This window comes from Aotus nancymaae, unplaced genomic scaffold (assembly GCF_030222135.1).
Source record: "Aotus nancymaae isolate 86718 unplaced genomic scaffold, 86718_ANA_hifiasm-v0.15.2.pri h1tg000057l, whole genome shotgun sequence".
Classification (NCBI taxonomy): domain Eukaryota; kingdom Metazoa; phylum Chordata; class Mammalia; order Primates; family Aotidae; genus Aotus; species Aotus nancymaae.
This window is the reverse complement of record NW_026988471.1, coordinates 35,565,196-35,582,023: the sequence shown is the minus strand read 5'-3', so window position 1 is coordinate 35,582,023 and position 16,828 is coordinate 35,565,196. Positions and strand designations below refer to the sequence as shown.

The 16,828-nt window shown below is 39.4% G+C and overlaps 1 protein-coding gene across 4 annotated transcripts in view; it reads right to left on the bottom strand.

The window, feature by feature from the left end:
* VIT (vitrin) overlaps window positions 1–16,828 on the bottom strand; it is a 123,576-nt gene that overhangs the window by 67,019 nt on the left and 39,729 nt on the right. For all 4 annotated transcript variants that reach the window (XM_021674417.2, XM_064363995.1, XM_064363997.1 and 1 more), the window contains one exon: window positions 4,199–4,355. In XM_021674417.2, coding sequence (XP_021530092.2) covers window positions 4,199–4,355 — 157 coding nt within the window. The remainder of the gene's footprint in view (window positions 1–4,198; window positions 4,356–16,828) is intronic.

Genomic DNA, 16,828 nt, shown 5'->3' with positions numbered 1-16,828 from the left:
CTCAATATATACACACCTGACATTGGAGCACCCAGATTCATAAAACAAGTACTTCTAGACCCATGGAAAGACTTGGCCACATAATAATAGTAGGGGACTTCAACACCCCACTAACAGAGTTAGATCATTGAGGCAGAAAACTGACAAAGACATTCTGGACTTAAATTTAACACTTGATCAATTGGCTGTAATAGACATCTACAGAATACTCCACCCAACAACCACAGAATATACCTGCACATGGAACATACTCTATGATTGACCACATGCTTAGCTATAAAGCAAATCTCAATAAATTAAAAAATTTGAAATCACACCAACCATACTCTTAGAACACACTGCAATAAAAATAAAAATCAATACCAAGAAGTTCTCTCAAAGCCACACAGTTACACGGAAATTAAAGAACCCACTCATGAATAACTTTTGGTTAATCAATGAAATTAAAGCAGAAACAAAAAAAATTATTGAAATTAATGAAAATAGAGACACAACATACCAAAATCTCTAGGATGCAGTGAAAGCATTGTTAAGTGGAAAATTTATAGTACAAAATGCCTACATGAAGAAGTTCTAAATATCTCATATTAACAATCTAATATTGCACCTTAGAGGAAATAGAAAAATAAGAACATACTCCAAAACCAGCAGGAGAAAATAACTAAAATTAGAGCAGAACTGAACAAAATTGAGTTGTGAAAATCCATACACAACAGCAATGAAACCAAAAGTTTGTTTTTTGAAAGGATAAACAAGATTGATAGACCACTAGCTAGATTAACAAAGGGAAAAAGAAAGAAGACCCAAATATGCACAATCTGAAATGACAAAGATGACATTACAACCAGTCCCACAGAAATACAAAAGATCTTCAGAGACTATTATGAAGACTTCTGTGCACACATACTAGAAAATCTACACAAATTGCATAAAGTCCTGTAAACACACAACCTCCCAAGATTGAACTAGGAAGAAATTGAAACCCTGAACAGACCACTAGCAAGTTTTGAAATTGAATTAATAATAAACCTACTAACCAAAAAAAGCCCTGGACCAGATAGATTCACAGCCAAATTCTACCAGAAGTACAAAGAGCTGATACCAATACTACTGAAACTATTCCAAAATATCAAGGAGTAAGGAATCCTCCCTAACTCATTTTAAGAAGCCAACATCATCCTGATACCGTAACCTAGTTGAGACATGTGAAAAAAGAAAACTATAGACCAATATCTCTGATGAACATAGATGCGAAAATCCTCAACAGAATACTAGCAAACCAAATCCAGCAGCACATCAAAAAGTAAATTCACCACAATCAAGTAGGTTTTATTCCTGCTATGCAAGGTTGGTTCAACATATGCAAGTCAATAAAAATAATTTACCATATAAACAGAATTAAAAACAAAAACCATGTGATCATCTCAATAGACACAGAAAAAACTTTTGATAAGATCCATCATCCTTTCATGATAAAAACTCTCAACTGACTAGGTATTATAGGAACATAACCTCAAAATAATAAAAGCCATCTATGACAAACCCACAGCCAACCTCATACCGAAGGGGCAAAAGCTGGAAGCATTCTCTTTGAGAACTGGAACAGGACAAGGATGCTCACTGTCACCACTTCTATTTCACATAGTAGCAGAAGTCTTGGCCACAGCAACCAGGAAAGAGAAAGAAATAAAAGGCATTTAAATAGGAAAAGAAGAAGTCAAACTATCTTTCTTCACTGACAGTATGACTCTATACCTAGAAAACCCTAAAGACTGCACCAAAAAGCTCCTTGAGCTGATAAATTATTTCAATATAGTTTCAGGATACAAAACCAATGTACAAACAGTCAGTAGCATTTCTTTACATAATAATGTTCAAGCTGAGAGCCAAATCAGAACACAATCCCATTTAAAGAATAAAATGCTTAGGAATGCATCTAACTGAAGAGGTGAAAGATCTCTACAAGGAGAACTATGAAACAGTCCTGGAAGAAATCAGAAATGACATGAATAAATGGAAAAACATTCCATGCTCATAGAGTGGAAGAATCAATATTATTAAAATGACCATACTACCCAAAGCAATGTACAGATTCAACACTATTTTTATCAACCTATCAATGTAATTTTTCACAGATTTAGAAAAAACTATTCTAAAATTCCTATGGAACCAAAAAAGAGCCTGACTAGCCAAAACAATTCTAAGCAAAAAGAAAAAAGCTGGAGGCATCACATTATCAGACTTAATACTACAGGGTTACAGCAACCAAAACAACATGGTATCAGTACAAAAACCAGATGCATAGAAAATGAAAGATAGAAAACTCAGGAATGAAGCCATATACCTGCAACTATCTGGTTTTTCACAAAGTTGACAAAAATAAGCGATAGAGAAAGGACTCCCTATACAGTAAATGGTGTTGGGGATAACTGGCTATTCATATGCAAAAGAATAAAACTGGACCCCTCCCTATCACCATATACAAAAATTAACTCAAGATGGATTAAAGACCTAAATGTAAGACTTCAAACTATAAAAATCTTAGACGAAACCTTAGGAAATACCCTTCTCGGCATTAGGTCTTGGCAAATAATTTGTGTCTAAGTCCTCAAAACCAATTGCAACAAAAACAAAAATTGATGAGCGGGACCTAATTAAACTAAAGAGCTCTGCACAGCAGAAGAACCTATCAGTGAAGTAAACAGACAGCCTATAGAATGAGAGAAAATATTTGCAAACTATGCATTCAACAGAGGTCTAAAATCCAGAATCTATAAGGGACTTAAACAATCTAACAAGCTAAAAACAAATAACCACCTTAAAAAATGGGCAAAGGATATGAACAGACACTTCTCAAAAGAAAATATACAAGTAGCCAAGAAACATGGAAAAACACTCATTATCACTAATAATTAGAGAAATGCAAATCAAAACCAAAATAAGATACCACCTTACACCAGTCAGAATGACTTTTGTTAAAAAGCCAGAATAATAATAGATGTTGGTGAGCTGCAGAGAAAAGGGAGTGCTTATACATTGTTCGTGGGAATGTAAATTAGTTCGGCCAATGTGGAGAGCAGTTAGGAGATTTCTCAAAGAACTAATGAACAACTATTTGACCCAGCAATCCCATTGCTGACTATATATACCCATTGCTGGGTATATTCCAAAAGGAAAATAAATCCTACCAAAAAGCCACATGCACCAGTATGTTCGTTGCAGCACTATTCACGATAGCAGACATGGAACCAACTGAGGTGCCTCAATGGTGGATTGGATAAAGAAAATGTGGTACATATACACCATGGAATACTATCAACTATAAAAAAGAACAAAGTGATGTCCTTTGCAGCAACATGAATGCAGCTGGAGGTCATTATCCTAAGTGAACTAATGCAGAGACAGAACACGAGATGTTGCATGTTCTAACTTATAAGGGGGAGCTAAGCATGGGGTACTCATGGATGCAAAGATGGGAACAACAGACACTAGGGAATAGAAGGGGGAGGGAGGGAAGCAAAGCCTGAAAAGCTACCTATTTGGTACTATGCTCACTTCCTGGGTGATGGGTTCAGTTGTGCTCCAAACCCCAGCAGCATGTAGTATACCTTTGTAACAAACCTGCACATACATGTACCCCTGGAATCTAACATAAAAGTTTTTTTTTTTTAAAGACCAGTGTCTCAGTGACCTGTGGGATAGTTTGAAGTAGTGTACCATAAAGTTCCCGAAGGAGAGGCTGGGGCAAGGGTAAACAAGAATATTTGGAGACAATGGCTTAAAATCCTCAAATTTGATGAAATATATAAGCTCTGTGACTCTCAATCAGGATAACAAGGAAAACTCCACAAGAGCATATTATAACCACATTTTTGAAAACAAATGATAAAGAGAAAATCTTAAAAGTAACCAAAGGAAAAACGACATATTACGTATAGAGGAACAAAGATAAAAAGTGAATACAGATTTCTCATCTGAAACTATGCGAGACAATGAAGCATAAAGTGCTTAATGAAAGAAGAAAAAATAACTGTTGGCTAGACTTCTATATCCATAAAAATATGTTTTTAATGAAGATTAAATTTTGAGCTAAAAAATATTTGTATATTTTTGCTGCTAAATATGGCAACCCTGCATGAGGGCTCCCTGCCAATACCCTGATTGCTAGTGAGTTATTAAGTAGCTCAGAGCCACTCACCTGTGTACGGCAGCACCGCACACGCTGGAGTAGGACGCGTACACGTCAGTGCCATAAACATGGTATTTGGGGTCTTGGCATCCTGCTGGACATTTTACAATGAACTCAGGATTGATGATCTTTCCGGCTTTGACATCGCAGTTGATCTGAGGCACAGCTGGGAATACAAAATGGGGTTAAAATTACACCTTGTGCTATTAGTGTATCTATGGAGTGGCTTTGTTAGGTCTTAACTATTGATTTACTTAATCTCTAAAAGCCAGAGCCTGGGCTGACTCTACATCCCCTCCCTATAATGAAAGCAAAGATGTAATTAGGACATTTCCCAGATCCAAAGTACTACAATGACCATCCATTGCATTTAATCTGCTGAGAAGAAAAACAAAAGGCTGATTCCTGTGCTTATTCAAATAATCAATTCACAAAGCAGAGAATGCTGAGAAAAGGCCACCCACCTCCAGTGGCCAGAAATGTTATCTTGAGTCAATGGCAGGACAGGACACTCCTGAAGGAAAAGGTCCCCTGGAGGACACTTTACTGGTGCCCTTTGATCTGGGAATGTATGCAGTTCTGAGCCCCATTCTTCAGAAGGGACTCTAAAACATTAACGCAGTCCAAAGAGGCAGCAGGCTTGGGAATGGTCTGGAAACTACCAAATGCAAGGGATGGTTTGTAGAAATGGGTCATTTGGGCATGAGGAGGCAAGAATTGGAGGCAGCTGATAGTTATCTTCACAAGTAGGATTGCTGTGTGCTGTGATGTCAGAGGTTGAGCTAGAACTTAAAGAACAGACTTTCTATAGAGGCAAATTTTGCCAAGAAGAACTTTCTAGGAATTGAAGTTGTCCGTGAAGGAGAGAGCTGCCTGAGGAAGCAGTGAGTGTGCTATTGGTAGAAGTATGCAAGTGGAGACTGAACAGTTATAGAGAGGATTTCTACATTGGGTGAGAGGTAGAATAAAACCCCTTCCAATGCTGAGTCTGTAATCCACAGACCCTTGGATCCAGCAGCTCTGCCAGGCCACCCACCCTCTAACTGGGTTCCTGAGATGGTCTCAGAGTTGCTAATGGCTTCCAGCTGTATCTAAAAAGCATACTCTTTTTAACCCTTGTGTACCTTAATGAGGAGAACTGCATTTCATTCAGGCTGGAGGGAAAACTGAAGTTTTCTGCTCTTTTCTTAAAAACCCATCCCAGACCATCTTTGTTACTCAGGGCTGGGGCAACAGGGAACTTCTCCTGGGAACTAAGGGGTTGAGTCTGATCACAGGCTTAAGCAATTTGTGGTTTACATTAAGAAGTAGAGCACTGTGCTTAAAACAATTTTGTGGTTTCACTCTTCCCATCAAAGTTTGCCTCTTCACCGGCTATTTTCTTTTTACCTTTCATCCTTTTAAACTCTGATACTCAAGGCTACGTTTACTATTTTGAGTCTTAGAGTATTTTTTAAAGGCAAATTTTGGGATGAAGACGCCAGCGTGGTCTCTCTTCAAATTAGCGAATTGTTTGATTCCTGGATGTAACTGTGTGTTCAACTCTCCAGATCACTTCCTGACTCCCAAATGCATCTCCTCCCTTAGAGGTAAAGAAAATGATAGATTTCTTCTTTGTTCTTAGTTCTTTGAAATAGGAGGTAACCAACTGTGTGCACTGAGATTAAATTTTGATGTGACTCTTGGTACTCTGAGATTTTGAATCTCCTGTCAGGCCAACCAAATCTTTTGGGGTTGCGTAAATGAGTCTATCTGGAAGCTTATTGCATGAGTATTAGACAATGAGCAAACCTGTTGAAAGACTTCAGGGTACACATATTACATGCAATAGAATTTTCTGTGAAATAATTGGTTTAAAAGACAAGGGAAAATGTCACATTTTACTTTCTGCTAGTCAATTTTCCCTTCTTTTTTTAAGAGGGCATTTGTTTTTTGTTTGCTTGTTTGTCTTTTTTTTTTTTCCTACAAAGCCCAGAGAAGTACCTTAAATAAGATCTGCTTTATCTGTACCTAACCAGGTTAGTAAAATTGGTAGATTAACTCACTAATTTGTCTCACAGGGGGAAACAAATGAAATCAAGCACATGTGCTCATGCACTTTGGAAAAACAGGGAGCAGTGTCAAAGTGTGGCTCAAGATAAAGTATTTGTTAAATTTGTACAGAAAATTAAGCCAGAGAGAGTGAACTAGTTAAATTTTGCAGAGTGATTGCCAAAATTATTAAAAAGTGTAATGTCTGTGTTCAGCCAGGAAAAAGCAGGCATTTGCATCTTTCTGGCAGCTCCTCTTTAAGTATATGGAAACTATGGTTTGTTTCTTTACAGTGTTTTCCCAGTTATTTGTGAGGTAGTCTGTTTTCTTGTAATAGTCAAAGAACCTTCCACCTCTTCACTTAAGGTCCAAATGAAATGAATCTTGGCCTTTCCTCTAAATGACTTTGAACTATTCAATGCTTGCAGCTTATCTTTTGTCTCTCTTTCCTTGTTGTTAAGATTTATTCATATCTCCCTTTCCCCTTCTCTGAGTTTGATCCTAAAAGTGCAGAAAATCAGATTTCCTTAAAAAGACAAGTTAAAATTAAGGCAGCTCAAGAAGTATCATTCTTAGGTCTAAAGGGAGCAGGAAGATATTTGGCAAATGCCAAAACAGTCAGAGGGGAATGCTGTGTCCCCACAGCTAACCTCAGGTGAGAAATTATTTGTTAAGTTCTTTTCAGAACTCTTCAGTGGAACCTTTGTACAGAAACCTGTTGCTTGGCCACCTGCCCGGCTTCTCCCTTCATGCCCCCACCCACTTTCTCGTATGACTCCTTAAGATAATCTTGCCTTCTCATAGACATTCTCACTTTCTTATCAGAAATCACATTAGAGCATCTCAATATCTGCCAAGGGTTCCTTCCCAAACCCCCTTGGAACTAGCCACAGGGAAAGGAGAACCACTTGCAAATCAGATTGAACTCTAGGATTACCTTTAGATGCTGGTCACTGAGGTTCATGTGTCTGTTGTAGTGATCTCACAAGGGTTACTGGGCAAAAGGTCTCATCTCAGAACAGAAAACTGGTACTGTCTGAGTCAATGTTTAGCATAAAATTGGAATCTGAGAGTAAGAACTGCAAATGTTTCTCCTATTGGTTGCATCTCCTGCCTAGGCTAATGTGATTATTAGATGATGACACATACAATAAGCCAATTATGTAGTAGGCCAAAGCAAACTGTAGATTCCTTATTTTGCCGCTCAACTTTTCAGTGATCCCAGGCAAGCCACATTGCTTCTGGAAAACACGTTTCCTTATCAACAAGCAATCATTGTAAGCCTGCCTCGTGTCTGTTAATAAGGAAGAATGATTATTTTTAATATTTTTTAATGAAGAATTGTAACATAAAAAACACTTATGCATGAAAACTTTTAATATTAAAGTCACTTTTGTTGGACTGTGATATTCAACTAGAGTAAAATCTCATTTTTAAGAGAATCATGCAAAAAGTTCTTAGTTTAATGAAATAAAAATATCATTAATTTGAAGATGAATGCATTGTTCTCCCTGATCCTGACATCTAGGTCATTTTAATTCTTCCTTTGTAGTGCCTTCTTTTGCAAAGCATTCTTACCCATTTTTCTTAAGCAGTCTTTGATCACATTGAATCTTTGCTCAAAAACCGTCAGTAGGTTTTTGCTGCCATTAGGAAAAATTCCAGAATCCTTAAGGCCTTCCCACAGTTTCTTCCACGGAACGTCTGGGCTTGCCAATACTTGCCAATAAAGTCTCCGCTTTCTAAATGTGTGCTGTTTTGCAAACTTAGCTTGAATCATTTTTCACATCTGAATGCCTTTTCCTTTCATCTTTTTGAATGTTACTACCTTTCAGGTCCCAGTTCCAGTTACATCTTCATTCGTCTACTAGAATATAAACTTCATGAGGGCAGGGACTTTTGTCTGTTTTATTCATTGCTGTTCAAGAGAATGCCTGCTGAATGAATAAATGAATGAATGGAGTGATTGGATGACAGAAGGTAACTGGCCTGTGGCAACACAGTTTTGGGGAAGCTGCAGAAGTTTGTGTCTCTAAAAATACATATTTAGTTTACAAATACAGGTTCTTTCACGTGGTCCTTACAAAACCCTAAAAAGGCATTTGTCCTCATTTTTCAGAGAGGCAAGTTAATTTATTTAAGCTCAGATACCAACTGGCAGAACTAAGATCTGAACTCAGGCCTATAAACCCACAGCTTTATCAGCTCGACCTGGTTGCCTCTTCCATGACTGAAGGGAAGAAGTTAAACTGCGCTTCTTGTGTCTAATCTTACAGGCTTTTCTGAACTCGAAGATTACTGACCACCACTAGTGGGTGAATGCAGTATATATCTGGCAAATAGGTTGTGTGTATGTGTGCATGTGTGTGTGTATGTGAATACATGCATGCATCTGTGCATCTACCCCAAATACCTGCAAAGTAACCCTTCTAGTGTAATTTTCCATGTATTGTTTCCTGTTATTGAGAATTGCCATGGTAGAGTCTACTCAACTAAAAATCTGTAACACAGAGAGTCTCTGCCTTCTTTCTCACCCACATACCAGAAGAAGGGCTAGAAAGTTAATCCTCTTCCTTTTTCATGGTCTGAGAAAGAGCCCCCATACCAATCAGTGTGGAGAACACACTGGTGTTGGTGCCAGGTGTCTAAGAAGCAAGCAAACACCGGAGATTACTTACAAGTTGCTACACATAAACGTACCCAAGAAGCTGTGTGCATGCTATATACCAAATCTTACACCCGTGGAGCTGTATTTCTCTTCATCAGTGTCCAATGCACTAAGTAACTAAGTCCCAGAACAATGACCTCTTCATGCCCAAGGCAATAGGTTCAGGAATCATCTACTTTTCAAGGTTGATTGCAAAAATTTTTCCATGCCTTACAAGGTATTAGGATTAATTCATTGGAGAGAACTATGTGAATTACATGTTGTGCATTTCACCCCAAATTAAGTCTATTTCAACAGACTCCAGTGTAAATGGAAATATTTCAGAACATAGCTTTACTGCCTGTGGAGAATATCTTGTTTATGTCACTGATTGTTGCCTTCATCCTGTAAATTTCCTGCTTAGAAAACTCTCAGGAGTCCCCGCCCTCTAGTGAATGATGAAGAAAAAAAGTCTCAGATTGGCATTGCCTGGTGGGTCCTAACCCACCTTCTAGCTGCATTTCCATGATTCCTCAACACTTAAACCCAACCATGCCATTCACTGCTTCCGGATCTCATCCTTCACTTGCTCCCCATGGTATCTGTGCTTAGTCAGCCTGGAAAGCCCTTTTCCAACCTCTGTCTGTAAAAATTCACTTATTTTTCAGGTCTTATCTTTAATATTCTTTCATAAGACCAATAGGATTCCTCCTGTAGACTCCTTGTTTGTTATTCTCCTATAGAATTTACTGCATTCTGCTTTATTTTATAGTGGCTTTTGTTTTGTTGTTCATTTGTCTGTACATCCAACAATTCCCTAATGAGTACCAATTGGATCTTCATGGTACTTTTGGTCTTGCTGGGAAGACAGACTGTAATATGTGGTAAATACTGAGAGTCCCTGATTTTCAATGGTTTAACTTACGATTTTTGACTTTATGAAAGGTTTTTCAGGGTATGAAATGCATTTTTGACTTACTATGGGCTTATTGGAACACAACCCCATTGTAAGTCAAGCAGTATCTGTACTTGATGGAAAAAGTGCAGTGCACACAGGAGGTATCTAACCTAGTTCTGAGTGTGTGTTTGGGATAGGGGTTGGGTCCAGCAAGGTCTTCCTTTGCATACTTTTGTTTTTGTCTTATACAAGATGGATGCTTACTGAGGTCACAGACTTTGCAGGATGGGCAGCCAGTAACCCGCTGCGTGGAATTATCAGTGGCTCCTATCTGCATAATATGATCTCACCTGACGGTACTTTGGACTAAGGCCATTGCTTCTGGGGCTCTTCTGCAGCTTCATTATGTTTGAAAAAGCCATTGATGAGCTTTTACAACTTGAAAGCTTTTCTCCCTCTAGCACAGACACTCTGCCAGGCAGGAATTGTTCTAGAGTCTGGTGGACATAATTTATGTGAAAATATATGATGTGTTTATTACAGTATGGACTGAAAGGCTCATAAGTTAAAGAGTAGGCCTTTTTTGACTGTGTAACCTACACATAAATGAAATTAATCCTTAAAATGAAATGTATAAGGTATTATGACTGCCTTAGGAGAAGTGTGTTATGAACAGATCTAAGCCCTTCAATCTTTATCTGTAGCCTTAAACAATCAAGAAAAATGCAGCCACATTTTGGTAATTTGTTAGAAACTGCTTGAGTAGGTTTATGCTGACTAAACCTATCACTAAGGTGCCTCTGGCTAAGGTTAGATGTATGGCTCTAAGACTTATCAGGAAAATGAGAGCCTTGAAAATGTCACCTCTAAAAATAAAGTGATAAAATACTCATTAGTGCAGTAAGGTAAACTTTACCTTGGATTAAACAGCCCATTAATTTATTAAGTCATTAACTTATGTTCTTCCCATTGCATTTTTTCCCTTTTACTATTCTAAGAAGATAGACAGGCTCATATTTTCCTACCTCTGGATCTCAAGGTTGCAGGAGAGAGGGCAGTGTGTCATGAAGACAACACTCTCTCCAGGCTTTGAAAAGTAGACTCTCCAAATTCCCATTGTTTCAGGGCATTGGGCTTGTTCAGCCCAAAAAGTAATGGAGACACAATGATCTTCTAAGACTGGGAAGGTGGGAGTGCCCAAATGGGTTCCGGTAAAGGAAATATCCCCTTGCCCTAGCTGCTGCTTTCAGGAGTACCACCTCAGGGCAGAACCTGGTGCGATGCACCTTGAGATGGAGATTTAGGTACAGGGCTTCCCCACCTCTGCCAACATCCCAGCATCCAAGAAACAGTGGAGCTGCCCACCTCCCAGAGATAACATGGACTTGGACGCTGAGTAGCTGAGGGACCATCCTGAATCTTCTAGACTGCACAAGCCTGCACAAGCCCTCTCTGCTGGAGCAGAGAGGGAGGAAGCCATTGTAATCAGGAATTTGAATTCCACCCCTCACCCCAGCAATTGGCAGTTTGGAGTCAGACTTAATTTGATTTAGAAAATAATGTGATAAGCCAAATATGGTGGGATAAAATTGTACCCAATACAACTGAGCACATAAAAGCAAAATATTAGCTTGGAATGAATGGGCCTGTGGGTTTATGGAGTAGAGCTATGAGAATCCATCCAATTTTAAAAAATATATTTGCTTTTCTTCTTTGTAAGACCCCCATCCCAGATTATTTTCAACATGTTCTTAAGTATTACCTTCTTGGTCCAAAGGGCTCCCCCAGTGGTGCTAAGCAATATCCATGAGGGGCACTGGAGGCCATGGACAGGCCAAAGAAATGCAAAGAAGGAAAAGGGGATGAAAAGACAAAGAGGTGAAAAAGAAAGGAAAGTAAAGAGGAGAGAAAGAGATAACTACCAACATCAGTGGGAACCTTATGAGTAGGGAGAATAGGTATACTAGAATGGCAGATGTTTTCAAGCCAAGCCCAAGGAAGACAGTTATGCTTCTCCTCTCATTTTTCCTGTATGTCTTCTACTTTCTATTTGGCCAGGCTTTGATTATGCAACACCCTCATCCGCTCCCAGGCAACAGACACCTCATTCTTTCTTTAGTCCCACCCAGCTTGAGAGGAGGCCACTGGGGAAACATCAGGGGTTGAACCTCCCCCAGCCCTGAGTTTCAAATCCAGCCCTGCCAACTAGTGTCACTGTGCCTCAGGTACTAGATCCTCAAGACTCTAGGACAGTGTCCTCTGTCTAGGAGGGGTCAGGAAATTACTCACTGACTGACATACCAAATTACCTTCTCCTTGTTATTTGACTTAAAACTTCTGGGTTGTGAAGATTGTGAGTCTTGAAAAAACACTGGTGAAAACTGAGGGCCTCTAAAAGAGAGGTTGGAGGGCAGTAAAGGGAACCTACCTAAATGATTTCGCATTCATATCTGCAAGAAGCCCTCATCTTGCTTCTCTCTCTAGTGCTGTTTATCACATTTTACAAGTCGTCAGAATCACCTGGAGAGCTGGTTAAAGCACAGATTGCTGGGCCTACCCCTGCAGTTTCTGACTCAGGAAGTCTGGGCTGCTTGAGACAAAAGGTCCTGGGTGATGCCGATGCTGCCGGTCCAGGAGCCACACATTGAGGACCACTCACCTAGTGCAATCTCACATTAAAGCTAAAGTGATTTGTTTAAAGCCCTGCTTTTATCACTTCACCTTCTATTTAAAACTCTCCAGTAGCATCCTGTAAGAAATTTTTTGAGGCATCAATGCTAACAGTTAGATGATCAAGCTTTGTTTAGTGAAGAGGAGAGAAGCCCACTGCCCACCACCACCCTGTCCTCTTAGGATGTTTTCTTAAAGACGAAAGACATAAGAGGCCAGCCTTTTGATTTTACAATGTGAGGGCTCTGGCCTTCTGTAAGAATCGGCAAGTACTCACCTCCAGAGCGGCAAGAGATATTGTAATTGTCTGTCTTCCAGCTTACTATATAAACTTGTGTGAAATTCTGTCCACTTTCATACTATATATATGCATGTAAATCTGTAATGCTCACTCACAAATTGTGTTCTCTCTTTCCTCTTCGTATCTTCAAATATTTCTACAAAGGAGTTGTTGATAATGTTGGCAGGATCGTTTCATTTCCCTAACACCACCTTCCTTAACACTTTACTATTCTCTGAGGACCATGCTTCTTTTATAGGGGTGGACCCCCAGCCAGCTTAGCCTGATGCAATTAGATTCTCTCTCTCAGGAATTTGGGACCACGACTGAGAGACAAGGATGGGGGTTGGGGGGGTGGGGGGCAGATGCACAGAGAAAAGCAGGGGCGCTGGTTCCTGAGGCCTTTCCATCTGCGGTCCAACCCGAGGAAGTTCCAGCTGCATTTCCTGCCTTGGGTTCTGTGAGCTACCCCAGGTCCTGCCCAAATCCCTCTTTTTGCTTAAGCAGATTGGCCTTGGATTTCTGCTAATTGCAACCAAAATAACGCTCATGAAGATACTTTCCATTGCCCTCTCGATGAAGTCCAGATCCCCTGAACACATCAGTAAAGCTCTTCACCATCTGGTGTCTGCTTGCTTTTCATCTTTTTCCTCAACACATTCACCTTCTACTCTCTATTTCTGTATGTTGAACCTCTTTTTAGCTCTTTCTACTCTTCAGGCCTTGGGCATGATGTGTTCTCTCTGCTTATTATACTCTTTTCTCCTCATCTTTGCCTGGCCAATCCCTATTTAGCCTTCAGAATCAGTGTGTGTCATTTCCTCCAGGAAGCCCTCCCAGATATACAACTTCTTTTCCTTATTCTCTGAGTACCTTTAGCTCCTCTAGTCCTAGCACTTATATAGGACACTGTCATTGCCTGTTGACTTGTCTTTTGTCCATCCTAGATGATGAGCTCTGTGAAGGCATAGCTTGAGTATGGATTGCTGTTGTTTATGGGTGTCTAACACAGTGCCTGGTACTTGGCTAGCACCCAATAAATACTTATCAAATGTATGAATAATGTGCCTTCTTTGCCATCAGTCACTTCCCCCAGCAGCAGACCGACAATGTTGAACAGGAAAAAAAAAAAAAAGAAAATGACTTTGGCCTCAAGCTATAGACTATGATTTGAGAATACTCTGGAGGTCAAGAATCAGATATCTCCTTGGTTTGGGAATATCCAATTACCTTGATTGTATCTTTTTTTTCCCCTATTTAATAATTGTGCCAGAGTTCCTAATTAGAGAAGAGACCTCGTGCATTTATTGATTCCAATGTGCTGAATCACTAGGGAGATTTTGAGAATAAGGCTAGAATTTAGCATATCAGAAATTCAATCCATTCGAGATCTCTCAAAGAGGTTTGCCCATGGGTCATTTAGCACAGACTTTCATAGTCACTGCAAACTGTTGTCATGGTAATCATGGAACCTTTTATGATTTTTGTATGTGAGTTAATGAAGATACTGGAAACAGCCCAAAGGAATTCACACTTGGGCGTGCATTTGTCTCCATATTAACCTAATCATTGTTTGGAACACACATCTGCCTCAGGGCCAGTCCTCTTGGCTCTTGGTCCTGACAGAAATAAATAAACAACTGATTCCTTTTTAGTATTGCAGACTAGCAGGCTGTGGATGGTTGCCCTTTAGGTCTCATTTCAACAGGAAATCTCACATGGAAGGTTTAAAAGAGCAGAAGAAAAAAGGAGGCTGTGTGAAGCAAATCTTTCTTTTATTTCAAATGATTAATGTGGCTGATTTCTTTCTTTCTTTTTCTTTCTTTTTTAAGGAAGAAAGAAAGAGAAAGAAAAAAGAATGAAGGAGAGGAAGAAAAAGGAAGAGAAAGAGGGAGAGAGAACAGGAGTATTGCTTTATTGCCCAGGCTAGAATGCAATCTAGAAATGGGTATTGAAAACCTCTTTTATGCCAATAATTATGCTTAACAATGGAGACAGGAAGGAATAAGGGAAGAAAATAACAAACAAGCAGCCAACCAATATTTTATTTAAACCTATGAAATGCTGTGCAATTACTGAGGAGTGATTTACTTCCAATTATGTAGTCACTTTTGGAATAGGTGTGATGTGGTACTGATAAGAATGTATGTTTTGTGTATTTGAAGTGGAGAGTTCTATAAATGTTTATTAAATTTACTTGTTCCGGGTCTGAGTTCAAGTTCTGGATATCCTTGTTAATTTTCTGTCTCGTTGATCTGTCTAATATTGACAATGTGATGTTACAGTCTCCCACTATTACTGTGTGGGAGTCTAAGTCTCTTTATAAGTAGCTTGTCTTAGTATCTGGGTGCTCCTGTATTAGGTGTGTATATATTTAGGATCGTGAGCTCTTCTTGTTGCATTGATCCTTTTACCATTACGTAGTCCTTCTTTGCCTCTTTTGATCTTTGTTGCTTTAAAGTCTATTTTATCAGAGGTGAGAATTGCAACTCCTGCTTTTTATTTATTTATTTATTTTTGCTCTCTGTTTGGTTAGTAAATCTTCCTCCATCCCTTTGTTGAGTCTTTGTGTATCATTGCATGTGAGATGGGTCTGGATGCAGCATACCGATGGGTTTTGGCTTTTTATCCAATTTGAATAATAATATATATGAGTTTAATACTGCCATTTGATGCTAGCTGGCTGCTTTGCCCGTTAGTTGGTGTAAATTCTTCATTATGTTGATGTTCTTTACTTTTTGATATATTTTTGGAAAGGCTGATACTGGTTGTTCCTTTATATGTGTAGTGCTTCTTTCAGAAGCTCTTGTAAAGCAGGCCTGGTGGTGGTGAAATCTCTAAGTACTTGCTTGTTCACAAAAGATTTTATTTTTCCTTCGCTTGTAAAGCTTAGTTTGGCTGGATATGAAATTCTGGGTTGAAAGTTCTTTTCTTTAAAGTGTTGAATATTTGCCCCCACTCTTTTCTGGCTTGTAGGGTTTCTGCTGAGAGATCTGCTGTAAGTCTGATAGGCTTCCCTTTGTGGGTAACCTGACCTTTCTCTCTGGCTGCCCTTAGTATTTTTTCCTTCATTTCAACCCTAATGAATCTGACGATTATGTGCCTTGGGATTGGTCTTCTTGAGGAATATCTTTGTGGTGTTCTCTGTATTACCTGGAGTTGAATATTGTTCTATGTTACTAGGTTGGGAAAGTTTTCCTGAATAATATCCTGAAGAGTATTTTCCAACTTGGATTCATTCTCTTTGTCACATTCAGATACACCTATCAAACGTAGATTAGGTCTTTTCACATAGTCCCATATTTCTTGGAGACTTCGCTCATTCCTTTTTATCCTTTTTTCTCTAATCTTGTCTTCTCGTTGTATTTCATTAAGTTGGTCTTCGACCTCTGATATCCTTTCTTCTGCTTGATCAATTCGACTGTTAAAACTTGTGCATGCTTCGCGAAGTTCTTGTATTGTGTTTTTCAGCTCCATTAATTCACTTATATTCCTCTCTAAATTGTCTATTCTCATTAGCATTTTGTCAAACCTTTTTTCAAAGTTCTTAGTTTCTTTGCATTGGGTTAGAACAAGTTCTTTTAATTCACAGAAGTTTCTTATCATCCACCTTTTGAAGCCTACTTCTGTTAATGGAACGCACTCGTTCTCCATCAGGCCTTGTTCCGTTGCTGATGAGGAACTGTGATCCCCTGTAGAGGGAGAGGCGTTCTGATTTTGGGTATTCTCTGCCTTTTTAGGCTAGTTTCTTCCCTTCATTATATATTTATCCATCTGTCATCTTTGTAATTACCGACTTTCTAATTAGGTCTCTGAGTGGACAACCAACTTGTTGATTCCCAGCACTGAAATCTGAGCAATCCACTGCGCCGGCCAAAACAGCGGTGTTTAAGATTGATGGTGCTTGTCTGCCTGGGAATCTCCAGTCTGGCTCCCTTCTTGAGTCCATCCTTCAATCAGCTGAGTAGGCAACTCTGCCTTCCCGGAGCTCCAAACGTTGGCCAAAAGGGGATCCAGTCCTGCTCACTCTGCACCAAGAACCGCTGCGCTAAGGCTCTGGCAAAACTGCCGCGCTGGCCGCAGGAGTCATGCTGGCGACCCATGGGGCTCCTC